Source organism: Mytilus californianus, unplaced genomic scaffold, assembly GCF_021869535.1.
Source record: "Mytilus californianus isolate M0D057914Y unplaced genomic scaffold, xbMytCali1.0.p SCAF_1, whole genome shotgun sequence".
In the NCBI taxonomy this organism is placed as follows: Eukaryota; Metazoa; Mollusca; class Bivalvia; order Mytilida; family Mytilidae; genus Mytilus; species Mytilus californianus.
This window is the reverse complement of record NW_026262581.1, coordinates 134,385,035-134,409,806: the sequence shown is the minus strand read 5'-3', so window position 1 is coordinate 134,409,806 and position 24,772 is coordinate 134,385,035. Positions and strand designations below refer to the sequence as shown.

General features: G+C 32.3%; 2 protein-coding genes across 2 annotated transcripts; both read right to left on the bottom strand.

Moving 5' to 3' along the window:
- Positions 1-6,916: 6,916 nt before the first annotated feature.
- Positions 6,917-10,811, bottom strand: LOC127735364 (contactin-1-like). The gene is made up of 6 exons (XM_052245527.1): positions 10,697-10,811; positions 10,358-10,476; positions 9,864-10,044; positions 9,203-9,376; positions 8,341-8,469; positions 6,917-7,520 (listed from the first exon to the last, which is right to left on the bottom strand). The coding sequence occupies exons 1-6, from the start codon at positions 10,734-10,736 to the stop codon at positions 7,441-7,443; spliced, it is 723 nt and encodes a 240-aa protein (XP_052101487.1). The 5' UTR covers positions 10,737-10,811; the 3' UTR covers positions 6,917-7,440.
- Positions 10,812-15,250: 4,439 nt separating this feature from the next.
- Positions 15,251-18,647, bottom strand: LOC127735358 (contactin-1-like). The gene is made up of 6 exons (XM_052245518.1): positions 18,578-18,647; positions 18,132-18,250; positions 17,509-17,689; positions 16,941-17,114; positions 16,603-16,731; positions 15,251-15,991 (listed from the first exon to the last, which is right to left on the bottom strand). The coding sequence occupies exons 1-6, from the start codon at positions 18,615-18,617 to the stop codon at positions 15,912-15,914; spliced, it is 723 nt and encodes a 240-aa protein (XP_052101478.1). The 5' UTR covers positions 18,618-18,647; the 3' UTR covers positions 15,251-15,911.
- Positions 18,648-24,772: the final 6,125 nt, after the last annotated feature.

Genomic DNA, 24,772 nt, shown 5'->3' with positions numbered 1-24,772 from the left:
TGTTGAAGTTAAAGGTGAAGGTTCGATGAGGCCCTAAAATTGCCCCCTTATTTAGCTTAAATTTAAAATTAGGATTTATTGACCAATACTACAATGAATCATAGCTAATACAGTGACTTGACAGGAAATAAGACTATTTTTTGACAATTTACGTTCCTGCGTTTTATTCATGGCGTCACAAATAGTACTCGTTTTGATTTTCCACGAAAAATCAATGAAAATGGCTAAATTTCCATTTAGTATTGGACAGGAAACATCGAGCACTTACGTCGACAAAAAAGATCTTTGAAAACAATGTTTGTAATGACATTTTACATGTCTAACTTGAATATTGTTGAGCCTTCGACTTTTGTCGAAAAAGCGAGACATAGCGATCCTACATTCCGTCGGCGGCGGCAACGTCCACAAATATTCACTCTGTGGTTAAAGTTTTTGAAATTTTAATAACTTTCTTGAACTATCCTGGATTTCTACCAAACTTGGACAGAAGCTTGTTTATGATCATAAGATAGTATCCACAAGTAAATTTTGTAAAAAAAAAATCCATTTTTTTCGTATTTTACTTATAAATGGACTTAGTTTTTCTGCCAGGAAACATTACATTCACTCTGTGGTTAAAGTTTTTGAAATTTTAATAACTTTCTTAAACTATCCTGGATTTCTACCAAACTTTAAAAGAAGCTTGTTTATGATCATAAGATAGTATCCAGAAGTAAATTTTGTAAAAAAAAAATCCATTTTTTCCGTATTTTACTTATAAATGGACTTAGTTTTTCTGCCAGGAAACATTACATTCACTCTGTGGTTAAAGTTTTTGAAATTTAAATAACTTTCTTGAACTATCCTGGATTTCTACCAAACTTGAAAAGAAGCTTGTTTATGATCATAAGATAGTATCCAGAAGTAAATTTTGTAAAAAAAAAATCCATTTTTCCGTATTTTACTTATAAATGGACTTAGTTTTTCTGACAGTTAACATTACATTCACTCTGTGTTAAAGTTTTTAAAATTTTAACAACTTTCTTAAAATATCCTGGATTTCTACCAAACTAGGACAGAAGCTTGTTTATGATCAAAAGCTAGTATCTAGAAAGAAATTTTGTTAAAATTTTATTCCATTTTTTCCATATTTTACTTATACATGGACTTAGTTTTTCTTCCAGTTAACATTACATACAGTCTGCAGTTTTAAGTTTTTAAAACATTTATTAGATTCATAAACTATCCTGGATTTTTACCAAACTTGGACAGAAGCTACTTACAATCAAAAGATAGTATAGAGAGGAATATTTTTATTAAATTTTTTTCCTCATTTTTGTTGAGCCTGCGATTAACAGCAAAAGTAGGCGAGACACTGGGTTCCACGGAACCCTTACAAATTGTTTAGTTTGTCAACGCCATTTGCTCTATGTTTCCTGGTCCTTAATTTGGCTGAAATCTGGCTGACATTAAAAAACTAAAGACTGAGCAACACGAACCTCACCAAACACGGGGGATTTCAGCTGCTCCAGAAGGGTAAGTAGATCCTGCTCCTCCTGTGGCACCCGTCGTGCAGCTCATGTAAGTAAAAACCCGGTGATAATTCTTAATTTGTAGATCACACGTGGTTATGACAATTGTAACATATCCGTCGTCATCTTTGAAACAGATCTTCCAAAACGATCAACCAACTCGCGATGGCGTCCGTAAAATTTTCAAAGGGATGATTTCAACTTGGAACTCTTAGGTTAATAGCTATCTTGTAAGCAGCAACCCTCTATCAAGGAAATGCAATTAAGCTATTGAATATTGATTCATCTGGGAGATATATAGAGAATATCATATGGCTTTTTCAATATCACATCCGTATCAACCCAAGACACCAATATAATCCCAAGATCTCTGGTCGAGGGATTATATTGGTTGAGGGTTGATACAGTGTGTGATATTGGAAAAGCCATATCATATACACTTTATTATATACATATACCTCACGTAGATGTTTTTTATTATATACTTAGTAGTAAATACAGATAAATTGTATGTGTAATACAATCATTGGCAAGCGTGCTGTATCAGCCACCCGTGATGATATCGATATCAGCACGGTTGCAAAGGCTTTATCACACCTTTAATCTGTATGACGTCACGTCATCGATTGCAGTTACTGTTGCAAAGGCTTTATTAAACCCCTAATCTGTATGACGTCATGTCAAACTTATAATCTGTATGACGTCATTTCAAACCTCCTTATCAGTATGACGTCATGTCACATAAAAAATCATCTACGTGAGGTATATGTATATAATAAAGTGTATATGATATGGCTTTTTCAATATCACACACCGTATCAACCCTCAACCAATATAATCCCTCGAGCAGAGCTCTTGGGATTATATTGGCGTCTCAGGTTGATACAGATGTGATATTGAAAAAGGCATATGATATTCTCTATTTATGTGACATGATGTCATACAGATAAGGAGGTTTGAAATGACGTCATACAGATTATAGGTTTGACATGACGTCATGCAGATTAGGGGTTTGATAAAGCCTTTGCACTGCAATCGATGACGTGACGTCATACAGATTAAAGGCGTGATAAAGCCTTTGCAACTGTGCTGATATCGATATCATCACAGGTGGCTGATACAGCACTATTACCAATGATTATATTACACATACAATTTATCTGTATTTACTACTAAGTATATAATAAATATATATATTACATATGTAGGCGCTGCTGGAATGTTGATGTATGAAATGGAAAGTTCAAATTTGGAAGCTGAAATCATCATTTATGTTGTAAAGTTTTGTTTTCAATTGAACCTCATTGTCAATATTTAGATGTAGGTCACGATATGAGGCAGACTGTTGATACCTTTATTTTGGCATTGCACAAGGTCGTGTTTTTTTCTCTGACTGTTAATGAGGTCTTTACACTAAATCCAGTGGATGTTGGATGTGTACTGATTGATATTTTAGTCTTAGATACATGATTTTTTTATTATAAAAATAAGAGATGAGGTATGATTACCAATGAGACCACTATCTACCAAAGTTCAAATAAAGTGGATGTAAGCAATTATAGGTAACCATACGACCTTCAACAATGAGAAAACCATATACTGCATAGTCAGCTATAAATTGAGAAATATTGAGAAAACTAAGGGCCTAATTTATAAAAAAAACAATTTACGAAAAACAAATATGACAGACATGAACCAACGACAGAAGGACAAACTATAAAAATCAGTTGAAAAGGCTTTTAACTCATCAGATCGATACAAAGCAGAGAAACATCAAACAAAAACGCAGACCAAAATTCCCATATTTCAAATATTTTTAGTAGTCATGTAGTCATATACGTTGTTCAAATATTTCAAATGATTTAAGTTTGTTTGTTTGTCGGATTTAAAAGTGCAAACATTTGATGGTCGTCGTACTTCATATGCTAAACAATAATAATTTCTATTCCAATAATTAGCTTTCTAATCATTTTGATTTTTATAATATGTTTGAATGTTTCATTATTAGACGTATCCGCATATATAGTTTCAAAATATTTGGTCAATTTGGCATTTATCTATTTACTTTATTTTCATTAACCCTATATGATCAAAGAATTATACATAAACTGCAAACGATACAATTACCCTAGCTAACAGAACATTCAATGGTAACCTACCACTACAAAAAATAAATCAGTTCGAACAACATTAGTGTCGCTACTTTGCACAACAATGTCATCAAAAACTTTTTTCAATAGTAAAACAACACATAATGTAAATCGGGAAAATTTTGAATAATTTGTTACGTGCCACGAATACTATGGGTGCTTCTTAATAAATAAAAAAAAATCTTCTTTCCATACTATCGCGTATGTTGTGTGAACTTTATTTTGTATTTGTCACACCAAAACCACATGTTACAAGGTTACTTATATAAAGTCAGGCAAAACAAATTAATTGGGTAAAAGTATACGACAAGATTATGAACAGCAATACCAGCTAAAGGCTATTCGTTCTTTGATATTCAATTATATAACTGTTGTCTCAACTACATCCTCCTAATATTAGATTTTGAAATGGTACTAATCGTAAGTTGAGTGTTAATTATTTCCGTAAGTTCCGAATCACCAGGTAAACTCAAATTTCGACAGTAAAACTACAGATGGACGTCCGCAAAGCTTCAAATACAATACAGTTATCTCTTAAATATAATCAACTTAATTTTAAGATGTTAAGCCACACCAAGACCAGAGCAATAAGCAAACGCAAAGCAGTAATAAAATAGATTATATAGAATGTTCACAGACAAAATTAATGTTCTTAATGGGTTACATATGTAAACATATCTGTACTATATTGATAATTTTCTGAGTTCAAAACATTTATTGATAGAAGTTCAAATAATTTTCAACATGCATGACAACGCAGTTAGAAACGACTCTTTGAAACGCTGAATATGCTGCAGTTGTTGAAGAACACAATATAGAGCCTCCTCATGGGGTTTTTGATTATGTGATCTAATCGCCGTTTTTTTAGTGATTATTTGATTACTAGACCAAATATTTCATGATTACTTGATTATTTGATCATCTTGGAATGTATTTTTGATTATTTGATTACCGAGTTTAAGCAAATATTTAATGATTATGTGATTATATTGGCCAAAAAAAATTGTGATTATGTGATTACTGGGATCCCCCCATGAAGGGCTTCACAATACCTTTCCATTACATTGACGAAGTGTTCTTGTCTGGTATCTTTTTTTCTCTGCAAAAATGGTAAATAATATATAAGTCGAGCAGGTTGAAAATGACACATGTTTATTGTAGGACGGCATGCATTATTTCAAGTTTCAAGCCGTAAAGTCATAAGAACAGGGTGAAAAGATCCCTTGTTTAAACAACCAATGTAAATGTTAATAAATTTCTTACAGGAAGCAAAGATTTGTATAGTAAGTATATCTTACTATACAAATCCTTGCAGGAAGAAAAAAGGAACATTTATGTCTCGTTTCAAACACAAAAAAATATAAGGAATCAATAAAAGCCCCCAACGCCCCCTAAAAACAAAGAAAAGAAAACCAGACGCGATGTTTCTGCAATATAACAGTATAACTACATCCTTCATCAATTCATATATTAACCAAACGGAAATATTTGAAGGAATTTGCTACACTAAAAGATATGATTACCACTAAAACTGCCAATGACTTTACACTTTTAATCAAATTTCTGCAGGTCGTAGCATAATTCCACAATAAATCACTATAAATCATTATACTTATAAAAATTGACCAAAAGACATCTCAGTGAAGTGCAACATATAATCTTCAAAAATAGACCGGTGTATATACCACATGGTAAGTTCTAAAAGAAAAACATCAAAGATATGACACACGACAACTAATGATGAGGGTCCTGACCTATAACAGCCACATAAAAATAAGGCGGGGTTAAACATGTTGTTTTTTTTTAATTTCAACCCCCTGTTTTTACTGTCGATTACTAGATTAACAAACTGTACATAAAGGATAACATACGATGTGAAAACGATACGGGAAAACAAATTTAACTCTAATATAAGCCGTAAGGGAATAATACTATAGATAACAAAAAACACAAAAAATAAATAACAAATTATACCGCCTGAAAGAATGCTCACAGTCACTGAAAGCAAGCTCAAAGCAATTAACCTTAATATAGCATACCATCCTACACTTAATGTTTAATGGAATCTGAGACGTTATTTCATTCACTGCAAAGGCACGCATTTTTAATGTTTCAGTAACAATAATATTAGCCTTCTATGCAACATTGACTCGGATGTGTCTATGACAATAACTGTGTCACTGTCAGCTTTGGCTCGGTAATATCTATTACATTAACTATACACTGTCAGTTTTGACTCGGCAGTATCTATGACAGTAACTGTACACAGTCAGCTTTGACTCGGCAGTGTCTGTGACAGTAACTATACACTACCAAGAAGATCAGGATACTTAAATACAGAATAAAGAAATGAAAGTACTTCACAGAAAATGTTAATCAGATGCGTTTTTGACAGTTGTGGCGTTTCTTTCAAATTGTTTTCTACATGCACGTATTGGTATAATGACTCTGAATCGACCATTGTTTATCCTTCTAAATGCTTCAAAGCTACAAATACTAAACTTAAAGCCTTTAATTTCTTCATGACGTAAGCCTAACCCTTGACTTCTCACGCCACAGACGGAGGCGGTTATACACGTTGGGGTGGGCATATAATTAATTGTACGGATTTGTAGACAAGTTTAAATACTCTACTTTTTTTTAATGAAAAAATATAGTTTTTGTGATTTTTCTAAAACTCTTTCTTTCAACTCGGTTATATAGTTTTTAAAGCAAGTTTTCAACAATCATTAACAAGAAATGCCTCACCATTCTTTCCATTGTTATGTTGTAAATGGGACTAAAACATTATAAAAATTATATATCTAAGCTCGGAAAATTTCTAAAATCTGTCAAGAGCAATAGCTACAGGCGTGGTATACTAACTAATTTAGTTACAATTGTTGTATTTTGTCCTAACTATTCTGAGTTTTTGTTGTTCTATGTTGTTCGTCTTTGTGTGTGCAGGTTTTTCTCGGAATAAATAGATGTTTGTGGTTGATGTGGTCAGTTGTACTACCCAATACTTTTGCTGGTTGATGTGGTCAGTTGTGCCACCCAATACTTTTGCTGGTTGATGTGGTCAGTTGTGCCACCCAATACTTTTGCTGGTTGATGTGGTCGGTTGTGCCACCCAATACTTTTGCTGGTTGATGTGGTCAGTTGTGCCACCCAATACTATAGCTGATTCCTATTATCCTTCTAATGTATCAGTAAATGTAGAATTATATTATAACGATTTTGTAAAACTTGTGTTAAGGAGAAATGAAAAAGAAACAGTTTTGTTATCTTTATTTGGAATATACAATTGTATTATATATAAACGCGACAACAAGTCATTAATTCCAAGTACCGAAAGTTTTATCACAAACCCAACTTTCTACAATCCTTCCTTTGAGTTCAGATAGTATTCAAACATATCTCATTCTATGGAAGGGCGACAACGAAACGTAGTAAGAGAGGGTATTATTCCTTATTGATTATCAGCGAACGCATTATGTGATGTCTGTAGAAGTAATATCCCCATGTCCTTGCACAGAATCCATCCTTTACCAACCATATTAAGTATCAAAATTCTGTGTGGAAGACAATTGAAATGTAGTATCAGAGGACTTCGAGTTGTGGAATCAAATACAATAGCTTCGTTATTTGAATCAGAGAGTAACTGAATAATTCAATTTCACAAATTTCTATTTCTTAGTAATATTATACACACACAAAGTTCAGTGATAATCAACGTCACGCAGATAGTGTTCAATTGTACGTGGAACCATCGCAGATGTCACATCAATGTTTTGAGTTTACATAGCCTGAATAATTGCCACCATCATAAACATTATCACAGAGGCCAGACCATGTACTTTTATGGATGATCCACCATCTAAAAATATATATAAAAAAATGTTAGCTTCATAAGGAAAAATATAATATCAGGCCATTTTGATTGATTAATTGATTGGTGTTTAACGCCACGTTCAACACTACTGTGCTATTTCGTGGCGGTCAGTTTTTATTGGTGGAGGAAGCCGGAGTCCCCGAAGAGAACCACAAACCATTTCAACGAACAAAAGACAGTAGATATCAAATCGAGTTCGTTAAAAGGAAAATATATGTAACATACATCATCATGATGTAACATTTTTACATTGATGAAATAACAACAGATTATGCATTTACGTCTTTAAAACTTATTTTACATGTGCACTTCTATTGCTTTAATCCAATGCATATTTATGGCACTTTACTTGATGATGCAACAATTGTTTTGTAATTGCTTAGTGTAAACGTATTTATGCCCGGTTTAACTTGACAATAAATATTCATTAAGTTATCGCTTTCGTTCTGTGTAATTGCATCGCACTATTTTATACTATTATTCATATATACTAGTTTAGTACAAACTAAGTACAGATCTAGATAAGCAGATACAGTAGCAATAAAACTATGTTAGAACATTTTTTGGTGACCCCGACTGGGGGGGGGGGGGGGCAGGGCACGTGCCCCCTGTGCCCCCTGGTAAATCCGCCACTGTGTCTGTATAGGTGTAAGCATTTTTTTGGTATTTAAATTATACCAATATTACACATTGGAAGTATGTATATAAACAAAAACACATTAAATCCACGTCATTTGGTATCTGTTGGATAGTTGTCTCATTGAAATTCATTGACAATCACACCACATCTCCTTATTATACTTACTGAGATTTGTGTTCATAGTGTAGTTCATGACATTATAAAGACCGTCATATTCTACTTCACAACGTATGTCTTTGTTGACATCAAGTGAGGTCAATGTCAAAGCGGCACTGGCGACAGCATCTCCGTATCCTAAGATAAAACAAAAACAAACAAAAAACATAGAAGTGTATCTTTTTTTTGTGGTTAAAAAAGACCCCACAATTTGCTTTTAAAGAAAAATTTAAGCGTCTCCGGTAAATAAAGGCAACAGTAGTGACTTGGTCCAGTTTATACACCAATAAATTCCTTTTAAAAGGCGTTTAATCCTTATAATTCTTATAAATTTGAGATGAGGAATTTAATTTCCCCACTCATAACCTCTATCACACGTAAATTGTATATTTGCGTCATTGAATTGGTCTGGTGCATGAATATATTTTTTGGTTAACGCAAAAAAAAGTACTCCATGAAATTTGCTATCTGATAAAGAATAAACTACAAAGATATCTTATTATCATTCAAATATATGTTGTGTGTATATTATATATTAGTTCTGTTTACTTGCAGAGTTGCGGAGAAAACTTCGACAATCTTGTATAAAGATCTGATAGTGTAGTACAGACATAGGCAAACTTTTGTTGTTGTGAGCAATAAGTAGTTAACCTTTATATATTATTATTGATGATGGAAGGCAAAAACACAGTATTCATTAGAAATATGAATGACCAAACATTTCTTATGGTAAAAACAAAGACAAATAAAACAAATGGTCATAACTTCTTACATGAAAGATCCGTTAGAACTCTTTTCATATTTAGCCTTTTTCAATAAACAACAGTATATGATATCAACCAACAAAAAGAATGACGATAATAATACTTACCACTAGATCTGGTGTTTTCTGTGTAATAATATGCTAGATGTGTTATGTCAATGTTATCTTTGTAAATCCTCAGATATGGAGGAGGTTTGCCATATGTTGCCCGGCAAGTGATGTTGACGATGTTCCCAATGGATGGGGATGTCTCCCAGTAGGTGGACACGTTAGTTGGCAAAACTAAAAAAATAATAACATCTTAGGTGCGTTATAGCAGATAATTGATTCATTATATTTGCTTAAAACTCAGTAGACACTGCTTTTTGTAATTTTAACTGAATGTGAATAAACAAATGCTGAACTGACTTTAAGCAACGCGTACATCAAAATATTTGAACTAGCTATAGCAATTATCAGCATTATTCGTGTATTCAATCAGATTTTCAGTATCTATCCTCGTTGAAATGGCAGTGTTTGTTTTGTTTTATTGTGTCTTATTGTTGATATATTTCGCAATATTTGTGCGAGCTTAACTATTTGTGTATCGTATTGTTTTGAATGCCTTTCATGATCCTAGCAGTTTGTACTTCTAATTTGGAACGCTCGTCTTTGCATCTTTAGGACGAAGTTATCGCCAGGTCAAATCTTAGACAAAACAAAGTCGTCACCGAATATTCGGGAGAGTTTATTCAGAAGGTGTAAATACCGACAACCGCAATATATTTACCCACGGCTTGTAAGGAAGCTTGATTTGTAGTAGCTCCGATAACACACTGATAGAGTCCTTCGTCTGAAGTCTGTACATTAACTACCGTTAAGTTATACGTTCCAGTCACAGCATACTTGCTCTTGTCACTCGCTAGAATGGTAGTATCTAGAGTTAAAGCTGTAACTGAACTGCCTACCACCTAAATAAAAAAAAAAACACACATTACAGTATAAATCTGTAAAGGTTCGTGATAAATAAAAGAAAGGGCATTCCTAAAAGAAAACTTACATCCTAACAGTCTTTATCAAAAAGCCATATAAACATTGGTTATGAGTGTTATAACAGTGTTCTTAATCTATTATATATGTTTTTTTCTTAATTTCGAAGTTAAAACAATTTTGTACTAAATTTCAAAGTAATTATATCAACTTAGATATTGCAGTGTTCACAGACTCGAAAAGAAATAAGGAAAAATATTGTTATCATTTTTTTGGCAAACTAGTACACCTTACTTTCTTCCACTGTACATTTTCTCCGTTAGCTACAGTCACTATGCATGCCAATGTACCATTTTCTCCTAGGACAGCCGATGTGTTAAATGGCGTTATTTGCCATGAAGCTGCATGGCAAGCTGTTAAGACAAAACAATATTCTTAGTCTATGTAGAAATTGATGTCAGTGTATATGAGCCATTTATCGGAACCTGTATTTTTCCTTATCTGGTTAATTGTTGAAAATAAATTTGAAGTAGCAAGTAGCATCAAAATAATTACAATACAATGATAATTTACCCTAGAATCTTTTTTCAGATTAATGTTACTATATCTCCTAGAACTAAATTGAACTCTTACCCGTAAAGAAAGACAACAAACTTAAAACAGTCCACATCATTAATAATCGTTGCTCACATTATCTGAGACAGACATCTCCAACTTTTCTATATAAATACTTACTTTTTGTTGTTATTTGGAAACCTTGGTCACTGTTAGACAATGGTCTGAGGTTGTTCTCTATAGTTCCACGAAATTAGCCAGTTCATTTTACATTTAATAGTATTAGTCCATTTGTTTGATGTATAATCTAGTTAATAAAGAAGACCGCTTTTAAATGTGATATTTTTAAATCATATTTTCTATATCTTTAACCTTCAGTTTTAAATAATTTTAATAAGTCTCGTTCTATTTCGATATGAAGTAATGTTCCCATAAGGAAAGATTTTATGTCCTAAAGTATATAAACGAATTTCTACTTTGTAACTGCCTACTCTAGTGCTGCCGTAATTGGATGTTGATAGATTTTGAATAAAAAAAAATACAGACATGTTGGAGTACACACAGTCAAAATCCCATCGTCGTTTAACGGTAATAAAAAAAACATTTGATCTTGAGATCTCAATTCTTGAAATTCCCAATTTGAAAACAGACTGACAGAATTAGACCAACTTTGTTTAACAATTAAAAAGAGTGAACGGTATAGATGGCTAAAGGGCTAAATTATTCTTTGTTAAAAACACTTTGGTTTGAAAATAAGTTCACTTTAACTACCATCAACTATATGTCTAATTTTTAATGTTTTATTGACATCATATTTGTCACGTTTATTGGACATGTTTTTCTATAGACAACTATGGATAAAAGGGGATTTTGGGTATACTCCTTTGAAGTTCTGTCAATGAGAAAGCAAACCGATAACGACAATAAACGAAAGATATATCAGTAGAGGTCAACAATTTTGCATACAATCTTCAAAAAAGGTCAGGTGTCTTTACCTTTTGAGAAGTTCTAAATCTCCCGAGTTACCAGTTTCCTATCAGGATTTCCTTTATAGAGAGGGAGGCTTACAAGGAAGCTATTGAACCAATGGTTCTAAATAATTAATGGCATCACTCGACTGTTTAACGGATACAATCATGACTAAGATGGCCGTGACGGAATATCTGTGTCACTGGTGGCCGTAGAGATGTTTTCATTTGTCGTTGCCACAAAAGCGTTCTTTCCTAGCAATGACTGTTTACACGTCAGTCTCACCGCCGATGTTGCTCCATTGGAAGTTTTTCCTTTTTAGATATTATTGTTTCATGCAGCTAAATTCAGCTTTTCCATAATACCGTCTTTACCAATAGGATAGAATATAAAATGTTGGTGTGTAATATATTTTATGCAGATATGGTTATGTCTTCTTCGGTATCTATAAAATTTCATGAATTTATATTTCTGTCTGATCTACGATCGAGAGGGGTTTGAATACGCCGCTGGTATATTTATATACCAATCCTAGCGAAATTATGAGAAACAGATTTCAGTGCGCATGATAAGTGCTTCTTACGCAGCCTTCGTTTTTTGTATTCATAAGAATTGATCAAGAAGAGTATATTGCAAGTTTCTCACAATTTCATTCAATCGTCCTGAAAATGCATGAAATATTTGCCACTGGACGTTAACCAACCAACAATCAATCAATCAATTTCTTCAGTACCAACACACTGCAACCTTTTTTTTCATAGTCTTTGGATGAAAAGTTGTTTTTTTTTAACAACAAATATATTCTTTATTCTTTAGATTGCCTGTTACAATAATACTTCACTGTCCAAGCGCCAGTGGAGTATTCCTGTGAAATACTTCTGAGTTGCCAGGAACATACTCAGAATATAATAAACAACATTACATGAACTATGACAAGATATATAAATTTTTCTATTAAATCAATTTTTTCAAATTTATGAAAAATACATTTTGAGAAATCATTTTGCTTTCATTTATAACCCTTCTTTATTTTTTTTATAAACAATTCATACACATCTAAGCATTTCAATTATTGCTCTGAAACATAGTATGACTTGAAAATGCAAAAACCTAAAACTGTCAAAATATTGTTAAAACCATAATAACCCTGATCTGATATTTTGTATCCAAATACTATATGTTAAACTGATATCTTATTTTCAAAATTGAGTTGTGTAAGAAGATGTTACACTTTATCCCAGAAGTCTTTTAAAAAAGAACATGTAATAAAGAAATGAAAGTAATCTTCCTCTCATTCTGTTTTACAAAAAATACATTTACTATTATTAGCAATTTTCCATTTGAATAGCAACTGCTTTGTGGGAATAATATAATTTAGCAGTTTCCATCTAAACATTTTCATCTTGTTCTCTCTTAATAATTTAAATATAAAATTGTTTACGAATGACATATGTGGCTTGTAATCTAACTTTAAATATCTTGTCCAGATATTGATAACAATTGGCTGTGTATATTTTTGATCTACTAAACTATATATAACATTTTATTATAGATATCTTTTGTTTCTATTTGTTTATTTCCCCATCTCAATTTATCCTTACTAATACTGATTTTACTCTTTATAGAGTTTTTTTTAATCAGAACTTGCTGCCCTTCCTTCGGCATGGAGGATTTTAATATCTTAAACTCTGCAATCCAAATTGACTTATTGCTTAATTTTTCTAAAATAAAAACCTCTGATAACTTTCCCTCACGATCTAGTATGTCGTTAATATATATCAATCCACTTGCTACCCAGTTTTGAAAGATCAAACTTTTGTTGCAAAGTTTAATGTATCTATTTCCCCAAATAATCTGTTTTCTGATATTTGAAAAATGATCTTTAAATTTTGTTAAACCTCCCCACAATCAATCTTACCATGAGTATGCATTCATATCTATAGGTAATGTTAATATAATGTGATTCAGTGGTTGTTGTTTGTTGTTGTATGATATTTTTCTTTTTACCATGTAATGTTTTGTTATAACTCAGGCCACTGTTTTTTTTTCTCCTCTGAATTGTTTCACTTTTTGTCTTATCGGGCCTTTTAAAGCTGACTATACGGTTTGCTCATTGTTGAAGACCGTACCGTGACCTATACATGTAATTGCTTTTAAAAATCCACGTTATTTAGACAATGTTGGACAGTTGTCTCATTGGTAATTATACCACATCTCCTTATTTTTAACAATGAAGTACTGCTGCTACTGTATGTTTTACATGTAGCTCACATTAACTAAATTTAAAAAATAGATAATAAATCTGGCAAATATTCTATGTAGTGGGACCAGTTTTTAATGAGCATTTGCACCATTATTTTAGTTTGCAACATAAAACTCATAAAATTGGTATTGTTTATTGTCTTATTTGGTACTAAACATCGATTTCACTTTTAATGTCCATATTAGACAGATTTTGTCCTTTCACACTACCAATTTGCTAAAATGTTTCACTCAATTGCTGTTTTACTAGTAATTCATCTCTTTAAACTGATCAACCGGTAAAATATTTTAGCCCATTGCTTATAAGTTATGAGTTAAGAATTATTCCATTGATTTTTAAAGTTTGTTCTTATGTTGTGCTGTTTCGCAACTGTCACAGGTTGGGGTCGGGGGATGGTCGACGGGCGCCCTCAAACATGTTTAACCCAGTCACATTATGTATGTGTCTGTACCATGTCAGGAACATGTTGTCGTTTTTTGCTGCATATCACATTAGTTTTTCGTTTATTGTTTTGTACATAAATCGGGCCGTTCGTTTTCTCGTTAGGATTGGTTTACATTTGTCATGTCAGACGGTCTTTATAGTTTGCTTAGCGGTATGGGTTTTGCTCAGTGTTGAAAGCGGTACACAACTTCTACATCATTTGATCTCTAATGGAAATTTGTCTCCTTGGCAATAATGCCACACCTTATTTTTTATATGTATTATAATTCAGGTATTTACATCATTTGTGGTCCTCCATACATGTTGGCATAGCACACGGTCATGTTTTTCTCAGACTGCTTTTGACGTTTGTATACTAAATTCGTCGGAAGTTTACTGATCGACATTTTGTCGAGGAGAACAATGTTTATCTATTACTAGTAGTTGAAACTGTGCTGTAAACTAGCTTTCAGTAACTGCGAGTACAATAAGATCGGTTCTGTTTATGCAAAGTACTGACATGATGAGTCAAGCCTTTTCAAACTGATTTTAGACTTTATTCTTCTGTTGTGTTTTTACACAGCTGTCCCATGTTAGGTTGGGCACTTACACACATATTAAACCCCGCAACATTCGTTATGTGACTGTCCCAAGCCAGGAACCTGTTATGTAATACTTGTCGTTGGTTCAGGTCTGACTTATTAGCTAGTCGTTCATTAGTAAATTTGCCTTTTTGTGCTGATGAGGCGTAAAGCAATTACCAATCAATCAATCAATCAATCAATCAATTAGTAAATTCTTGAACAAGTCTGGAGGGTATTATTTAGACACTTGTATTTTCAAGTTCCAATAGCTTTCAATCATATCTTTATTTTGAACTTTTAAGTGAATAAACACCTATATCGTTATATTGTTTAGTACAAATGCCAATTTTGATTTTCTTAAATTAATCTCCAATAAAACTGATAAAACAAGGAAACATTTTGTTATCTTTATTTTCTATAAATATATACTTTCACAAAAATAAATTCACACAAGTTTTACAGATCAATAATATCACAGTATACAACAACATCTAGTCATTGCTTCCCAATACCGAAAGGTCACTACATTCCTCCCCAATTCCTACAGTTCTTCTAGCAAATATATCTCATCAACTGGTAAAATGTTTACAGATAAGAGAAATTTACTGGAAGGATTTAAACGAAAGTTGTAGTCATAAGGGTGCTGTACGTTTTGTATTTTACACATAGAAATGTCAAACAAAGAAGTTTTAATTACACTAAAAAAACATGATTATCATCAGCTTAAAACATCAACTCAAGCAATAATCTCTGACTATAGAGTCACATGCAAGCAATTTGTGGAACGTGCAAATCAATAAAACAAGTATTCGATTTTCTTTTTGTGAATTCGATTGCACTGTCCACAAAAAGCACTACGAAAAGTAATAAATACAATAAATATAATAAATAAACTAAATAAAGTATATTTTTACAACTGACTAGATTTATCTCATCCATGCTCAACAACAGAGTAACCAGTATATCAAGAGCTATTTCATTGTTTCTAATACAGCATTCGTGACAAAGTGCATTGGGAAATCTCATAGATGAAGCCACAATTAAATACAAGTCTTTATAAACTCTGAGTAACCGCAACCATAATGAACATCAGGGCAGCAGCAAGACCATGTAACTTGATTGATGCACCGCCATCTGAAAATAAAAAGCGTTATTATTATACAAATCAATCTTTTTCATCATGTTTGCCAAATCTTTACAGGTATACTTAAACCTAATTGAATTTTTACTCTTCATTCTAATATATTTAATTTTTTTCTTTCCTTAGAACTGTCAAATTGCATTAAAATCTAATGTTAGAATCTATTATTTAACAAACAGCGGTATAATTCAAAACGACAAACTACTATGTTATTATAACAAACAGCGGTATAAATTAATTCAAAACGACATACTACTATGTTATTATAACAAACAGCGGTATAATTCAAAACGACATACTACTATGTTATTATAACAAACAGCGGTATAATTCAAAACGACATACTACTATGTTATTATAACAAACAGCGGTATAATTCCAAACGACATACTACTATGTTATTATATCTTAATTTGGATTGGATATCTGATTCATTTTTATGTTTATATATAAATCGTGGATAATATTATACATTGTAACATCTCCAAAATGGCCAGAAACATTAGTAATAGCTAATCTAAATGCAGTTTTACTTTCAACTTCTTTTCTTGTAGTACAATGTCAGCTATAACATAAACAGTTGCTATGAATAAATAAATCTTACTCAAATTTGTGTTCATAGTGTAGTTCATGGCATTGTAAAGACCGTCATATTCAACTTCGCATCGAATGTCTTTGTTAACATCAAGTGATGTCAAGGTCAAAGCAGCACTAGCAACAGCGTCTCCATAACCTGGAAAAAAATTTAAAAAACATATTAAATTAAACCTGCTTAAAGATGTTTGATATATTTGAAAAAAATAAAGGCACCTCTAAGATTTATATCTTTATACTACATAACATTATTACTAAAAGTTTTCAAACGTTTCATAAATTTAAAACAATGGCTAAATATGCGTATTAATTCTGCACAACTGAAATATCACTACCCAAAATACTTACCACTAGATCTGGTGTTTTCTGTGTAATAATACGCTAGATGTGTTATGTCAATGTTATCTTTGTAAATCCTCAGATAGGGAGGAGGTTTGCCATACGTTGCCCGGCAAGTGATGTTGACAATGTTCCCAATGGTTGGTGATGTCTCCCAGTAGGTAGATACATTGGTTGGCAAAACTGAAAGAAATATATCAATTAAATTTGACTCACGATGCCTACATTTTCAGTTTATCTAAGTGGTGAAAACATTTAAATGGATACACATTTAGCAAAACAACAAAATTCGTCTCCTGTCTCACAGCTTAGGAAAATATAAAGACTGGTACAAACCAAAATGACAACGACAAAAGAAAAACATAAAATAATGGAATATTAAATGAATGATTGAAGCAACTAATGATCCAAAACCACACCAACCAAATAACGGCTCTCTAATATATCAAGATCAACCAGCAAATGAGTAAACACACAAAAAAATAAGTTAACAAATAAACGACAAAAATACCAAGTTGAAAATCAAAAACTCGGTATAGTTTACCGACGACAGAACCAGCATTATATTAGACCTTACCGACGGTTTGTAGTGATGCCTCTTTAGTAGTAGCTCCGATAACACACTGATAGAGTCCTTCATCTGAAGTCTGTACATTAACTACCGTTAAGTTATACGTTCCAGTCACAGCATACTTGCTCTTGTCACTCGCTAGAATGGTAGTATCTAGAGTTAAAGCTGTAACTGAACTGCCTACCACCTACAAAGATACAAAAATGTCGAGAGTCGGATCGATTTAAACACTCAAAATGAGTTTCTTTTAATTCAAGTTTTCACATAACATTTTTTTAAAACCATACATAAAACCTTCTGGCTTCGATTATCATGTCATGTTCTTCAATCATATAGTAAACTCAGTTTTAACTAAATATTTAAGGAAGTTAAAAAAGAACAATTTCTTGATTAAAGCAGTTAATGAGAAAGATTTTGTGTATCAATTTTCTGCCTAAAAGGATTATGCTTGGCATGGAATGCATAAAAATACTTTAAAAAGGGACATGAATCACATAAAAGACCAAAATTTTGCATACACTTTGTATTACATAAATATCTAAAATTAATCAGTATGTGCAAACATTATCACACATAATGCGGTATTGGCCTTAAATCTTATGAAATAGAAACACATAAAGTTATCTTACCTTTTTCCATTGTATATTTTCTCCGTTAGCTGTAATGGCTATGCAGGCCAAAGTCGCATTTTCTCCCGTGACAGCGGAGGTATTGAATGGAGAGATCTGCCATGTTGCTGCATGACAAGCTGTTTAAAAAAGAAATTCATTGAAATTCGTATTTTCTGACGAATAAAAACTTAGATAATACTAGTCTCTGAAAAATAATTTAGTTTGTCAATCTGATCCTTCAACCCAAAATGTAAGGATTATAAGTACACATAAATTAAAAGAGATCTTCACTGCTCATATTTGAAACATTATCAATAAGACATTTGCGAATTGATGAATTAAAAGCTATATTATATGAATGAATTGAAAATAAACAATAAAACACATACAGACACATTTTTAAAACATAAAACCCAAATTTAGTAGTTGTAATTGAAAAGACATATTTTGTATTCAAATCTTACCTGCTAGTAAAGTAAAAACAAAGAATACAGACAACATCATGTTTATTCTCCTGTTTGTCTCACTTTCAAATCAGACTGGTTCACATGAAGTTAAATTTTCTAGCTCCTCATATAAATACTGTCCGTTTGTTTTGTTTAAAAAATCTATGGTTACTAAAAACCTGTCGTACATCGCACCACATATTTGAATTAGTCAAAATTAGCCAGTTAATGTTTAACTTACATAAAGTATTTCGGACCATCAATCTGTGAGCTGGGTAATTAACTGTAGTATTGGTTATTTTTAATACTGATGCTAATTTGTATTGTCTATATTTTGTGAAATGGCGACACATTTTGTCACCATATATATTAATAATCATTTATACTATCATCTCTACGTCATTCCCTAGCAAACAATGAACATACATTTTGAACCAGAAAAAAAGATATTCTTGATGTGCCTGTCCCAAGCAAGGAATCTTTCATGTATTACTGTCTGTCAAAGTTGTTTTTCGTTGATTGTTTTAGTATAAATCAGACCATTGTATATCTCTTTGTTCTCACTTTGTTATCTCGGGGCCTCTTTTAGATTATAGTTACTATACGATATGTGTTTTGCTCATTGTTGAAGTACGAACTTTGACCTGTAGTTGTTCACATCCTTGTCATTTTGGTCTTTGGTCGGCAGAAGTCTCATTTGAAATCATACCACATTACCTGGTCATAATATTATGCACTTGATATAAAATATTGGTTGATTAATTGATTGATTCTCTTCATTTCCTCCATTATACAGAAGATTTACATTTTGATGAATATATAATTACAAGAACAGAACAACAAATAAGTTACAAAATACAATTAAAGCAAACAAAGATTTGTTTTATATATATACATGTATATCTATATGCTTTGAAACCCTTAGATGAAATTTCAATATCGCTTATAAGTTCCTAGATAAATGTTAGGGTTTTCTTGATGATACTTTTTACGGGCTAGTATCTCTTTTAGTATAAACTTTAGTAAACTAAAAAACATACTGTATCAATTGATTACCTCTGAGAATAAGGATTTTAAGTACAAAACGGAAGTCAAAAATTGACATCAAGATATTCATCACAATACCTAGTCTTGTTTCTTCTGGAATAATGCATTAGTCCAAGTTTTCTACAAATTCGCTTTAGAGCATTTTAATGATTATTTTAAAAAAAATTGAAATGAATATACTGCCTACATTTTAAACTGTCTAATATGCTTACATGCAGGTTAAAGTGCCTTACTCCACGAAAACAAACATTAGTGGGTGTAGGTTTTTAGTCCTGTCCATATAGACATTTATGCAATTATTGTATATCTTTGGTATTCATTGTTTTATTCCATCAAACTAGGATGGACTCGGGCGACTGTCTCATTGACACAGGCCTGCGTTTCACTAAAACTATTACGACTAAAGTTGATCGTAGATATACTGCCTGAGTTGTTCTTGACTTATGATAATAATTTTAGTCGTATTGTTTTAGTGAAACGCCGAGCAGCTTCTTTTATCAATAATTCAAACTTGAATGAACAGTGAAAAAAATTTCAAAAATGGCAAACATGCATGCAATAAAAATGAAACAAAGGTCAGATGGCATCTGCAATCCCATTTGCTGTTATCTTTGGCTTGTGGACTGTACTGTAGTTATATATATACAATCTAAAAGGAATCACAATGACTATACATAACATTCGTTCAGAGGCTTTTTTCCTAGTTGCTATCTGAATTGTCAAGTACAATCTCTATCTAGGAGTATGCGTATATATATATAGCGTTTTGTTAAAATATGCTTTTTCACTGTTTTGGTCTTTTGGAAAATGTTGTTTGTGCTGTATTTAGACCCCTCTACCAAGAAATTTGTTTTGCATGCACACGTATAAAAATTGCAGTATCCAACGCAATCATAGGTTTGAACGTTGTTTTCAATTTAGACTTGTATATATATATATATAGTCTTTATATGAAAATTTAGATACTGTAATTTACAATGATCCTTTTTCTGGTTGTATGTATCAAAAAAGTCATTCAATGTTCTCATAGAATTAAGGCGTCAGTTTCACAAAAACATTTATACTTAAAATTGATCGTAAGTTATAAACAAAAGTAGTCCCAATTATTTAGGGATCTTGATGACCCATATTTATTTATGGATTTTTCATATAGTCTAGTGCAGTACAGCAAAAACAAACGGTATTCAACTCCATATTTGTTTTGCTAGAAGGCGAGTATGCATTTCGCATCTGCTTCATAATGATTTTATATGAAAACACCAAGAAAGATTTAAGTTTTATGATAGCTTTTCTTTTCAGCTAATCTAGAAGAATATTTAAAATCAATCATAAATTTTGTGGGGATTAAGATAAATTTGGACATAAATTTATAATGCATGCTACTATTGTTCATTGTAAGAGGAACAGCCATTTATTGAAACTTGGTGTTAAGTTGCCAATCAGGGCCAATTTCAAGAACAAAACCTAAATATTACAATAATATACACTTTCTTGTCTCTGTAATATCGCTTTTTTCACATCTTATTTCATTTATTAGAAATCAAAATATTTTTTTCGTTGATATCTTGTAAATCTTTCGCCTTGTGCGATGATTTGATGGAATATGCACCGAAATACTATTTGACAACAGGGAAAAGTCGAATGAATAGATAGCTACGTTTTAGGTGGGTGTACTAAAAAATAAATTATATACCTGAAATCACCAATAAGTCCCTTAAAGTAGACAAACATTTTTCGGTGTCAAATTCATACCTCAAATATCCAAACAAGTTTGTCTTTCTTATACATATTGTAAAAGAAAGACCTATATTTACTTAAAATCTCAACTAAAATATAGTTTTGTATCCCTCGAAAATTGAGAATAAAGCTGCTCTAGGGACTCATTTCATATCTTTAGTGGGAAATTTAAAATGTTAAAAGATATTGATATTAGACGATTATATTTGTGGTTCATAATACATTTATAAAGTACAAAGACATATAATACTAGTACTTTGATGATATGAAAGCTTGACGAACCACATAGACCAAATATAAGTTGGAAGACAAAGGATTAAGAAACAGACTAACCAGCCAGTCAGAAAAACTGTATGGGTATAGGAATATCTTTCCAATTTATCTATCTGCATATCAAGATCTAACAATGTACAAATTTTCGATTGTAGGACAGAAAGTCACAGGACAAAAAGTCACGGACGAAAAGTCACAGGACAAAAAGTCACAATTCAGTTTTGAGATTATTTTTCTCTGAACAAGAAAACACTAATTTTAAAAGTAAATTTTTGATTTTTTCTTGAACTATAATATATGAAGCAACTTTGTTATTAAAATTTTTTCAATAAATATCAATGATGATCAAATAATTGTTATGATAACAAAATGTCAAAGTGGTTTGGCACTTAAATGGCTTCATGGTGCCACGAAATATATCATTTGCATGATTAAAATTTAATATTTTTTCATTTATCAAGGCTTATGAACAATTTCCTATACTTAAAAATGAATAAATGTAAAAAAAGAAATTATTTGAAGATCTTTCTCTTATATATTCAAACAATTGTCAACAAATTATTTGTGACTTTTTGTCCTATCCAATTTGTGACTTTATGTCCTGTGACTTTTTGTCCTGTGACTTTCTGTCCGTTTACCAAATTTTCATGTACATATGAAAAAATAGTGCACACTGAAATATTTCGCCTGTTTTACAAATTATGATTGAATGTATGTTGAAATTATTTAAGATAAAGGTTTGATACACCTGGGAACAGTATATCTAACATATATATGTTCCTGGATACACGTATACCACAACATTATCAATGATTGATGTAAATAAGGTCAAGGTAAGATGAATCCTGAGAGACGGACACGTACACTTTATATTCATTCCATACACCGAATATAACTATGAAAACTTAACGTTGACCAATGAACCATTAAAATGAGGTCAAGGTCATATGAATAGAATTGAGAATGGAAACGGAGAATGTGTCCGAGACAACAACCCGACAAAAGAGCAGAAAAACAGCCCAAGGCCACCAATGGGTCTTCAACGCAGCGAGAAAATCCCACAAACGGAGGCGGGCTTCAGCTGGTCTCAAACACTGCCAGGCTGACATGTACAAATAGCAATCATTCCATAAAACTTAACATTGACCAACAAACCATGACAGCGAGTTCAAGGTCAGAAATACCCGGCCAGGCTGACATGTACCTTAATAACACGTACAGTTGACGTGTTGCGTATATTGTCCGAAAAACGGACTTAACCACAAAAACTTAACATTAATCATCTAACCATGTCAAATGGACCTGTACATCTCATCCCCTTCACCAAATATAGTTGACCCTTTCTTATAATATCTGAGAATTAACACAAGAGTGCACACGCTGAAATGTCTCGCCTGTTTTACTGACCATTGATTTTATGTTGAAAGCCTTAAAGATAAAGGTTTTACTACTAGTATCACATAAACTTAACATTTTTAAAGATCCATGACAATGAGGTCAAGGTCAGATAAAAACTGTCACACAGACATGTACACCTTACAATTATACCATACACCAAATATAGTTGACCCATTGCTTATGGTACTTGAAAAACAGACCAAAACACAAAAACTTAATGTTAACCATGGAAATGATTAGATGATACTGACTAGACAGACATGAACACCTTACAATCATTCCATACACCAAATATGGTTGACCTATTGCTTACAGTACTTGAAAAACAGACCAAAACACAAAAAAATAACAATGACCAATGAACCATGAAAATGAGGACAAGGTCAGATGAAACCTGCCAGTCTGACATGTACCCCTTACAATCATTCCATACACCACAAATGTTGACCTGCTGCTTGTAGTATCTGATAAACGGACCTAATCACGTAACTTTAACCTTGATCACTGATCCATGAGTCGAGGTCAGGTGAACCCTGTCTGACTGACACGTAGACGTTGCAAGGAACCCATATACCAAATATAGTTATCCTTTTACTCATAATAAGTGAGAAATTTACATGACAAAAAAACTGTAATTTTTTTTCAAGCAGTCACTGAACCATGAAATTGAGGTCAAGGACAATGGGCATATGACAGACGGAAACTTCGTAACATGAGGTATTTGCATACAAGGTATGAAGTATCCAGGTCTTCTACCTTCTGAAATATAAAGCTTTATACAAATAATTTATGCCGGGCGCCGCTGCTGCTGCCACTGCTGGATAGTAATACCTATGTCTCGCATACTGCGACTTTCAGCGCAGGCGAGACAAAAACCACGAAAACTCAACATTAACCAATGGACAATGAAATTAGGTCAATGTCAGATGAACACTGCCAGTGAATCTGATGTTCAGTAGTTGTCATTTGTTGATGTGGTTCATAAGTGTTTCTCGTTTCTCGTTTTTTATATAGATTAGACCGTTGGTTTTCCCGTTTGAATGGTTTTACACTTGTTATTTTTGGGGCCCTTTATAGCTTGCTGTTCTGTGTGAGCTAAGGCTCCGTGTTGAAGACCGTACTTTGACCTATAATGGTTTACTTTTATAAATTTTGACTTGGATGGAAAGTTGTCTCATTGGCACTCATACCACATCTTCTTATATCTATTTACATCTTACAATCATTTATACCCTCTAACTTATAGTTGAAACATTGCTTACAAAATCTTGTTCACTAATCCATGAAATGATGTCAAGGTGAACCCATCTGACAGACGTTTAGACTTTGCAAGGATACCAAATTACAAATGTAGTTATCATATTGCTCCTTACAAGTGAACAATTCAAGTTGACATACAAAAGGATCAGTTAAAGTATGGAATAAAAATAAAATGCTTTAAACTTCATCTGAATGGGACATGATAAAGAAAACAGGCACAGTTGACCATGGATGAATTTGGCTATTCCTTTTCAAGTCTCTTTTGGTCCACAAAATAAATACCTGCACATTTGACACTAACAATCAATCAATCAATCAATCAATCAAAAATGTTAGTGTTTGTCTTTTTTTGTTGTTTTTTTTAAGTCAAGTGTTGATGCATTATGTGGTCTGCTGTAATGTAGAGTATTTTTGATTGATTGATTGATTGATTGTAAGTGTTGAATGCCAGTTTCAGCACACTTGGCTATATCATGGTATCAAGTTTTTATTGGTGGA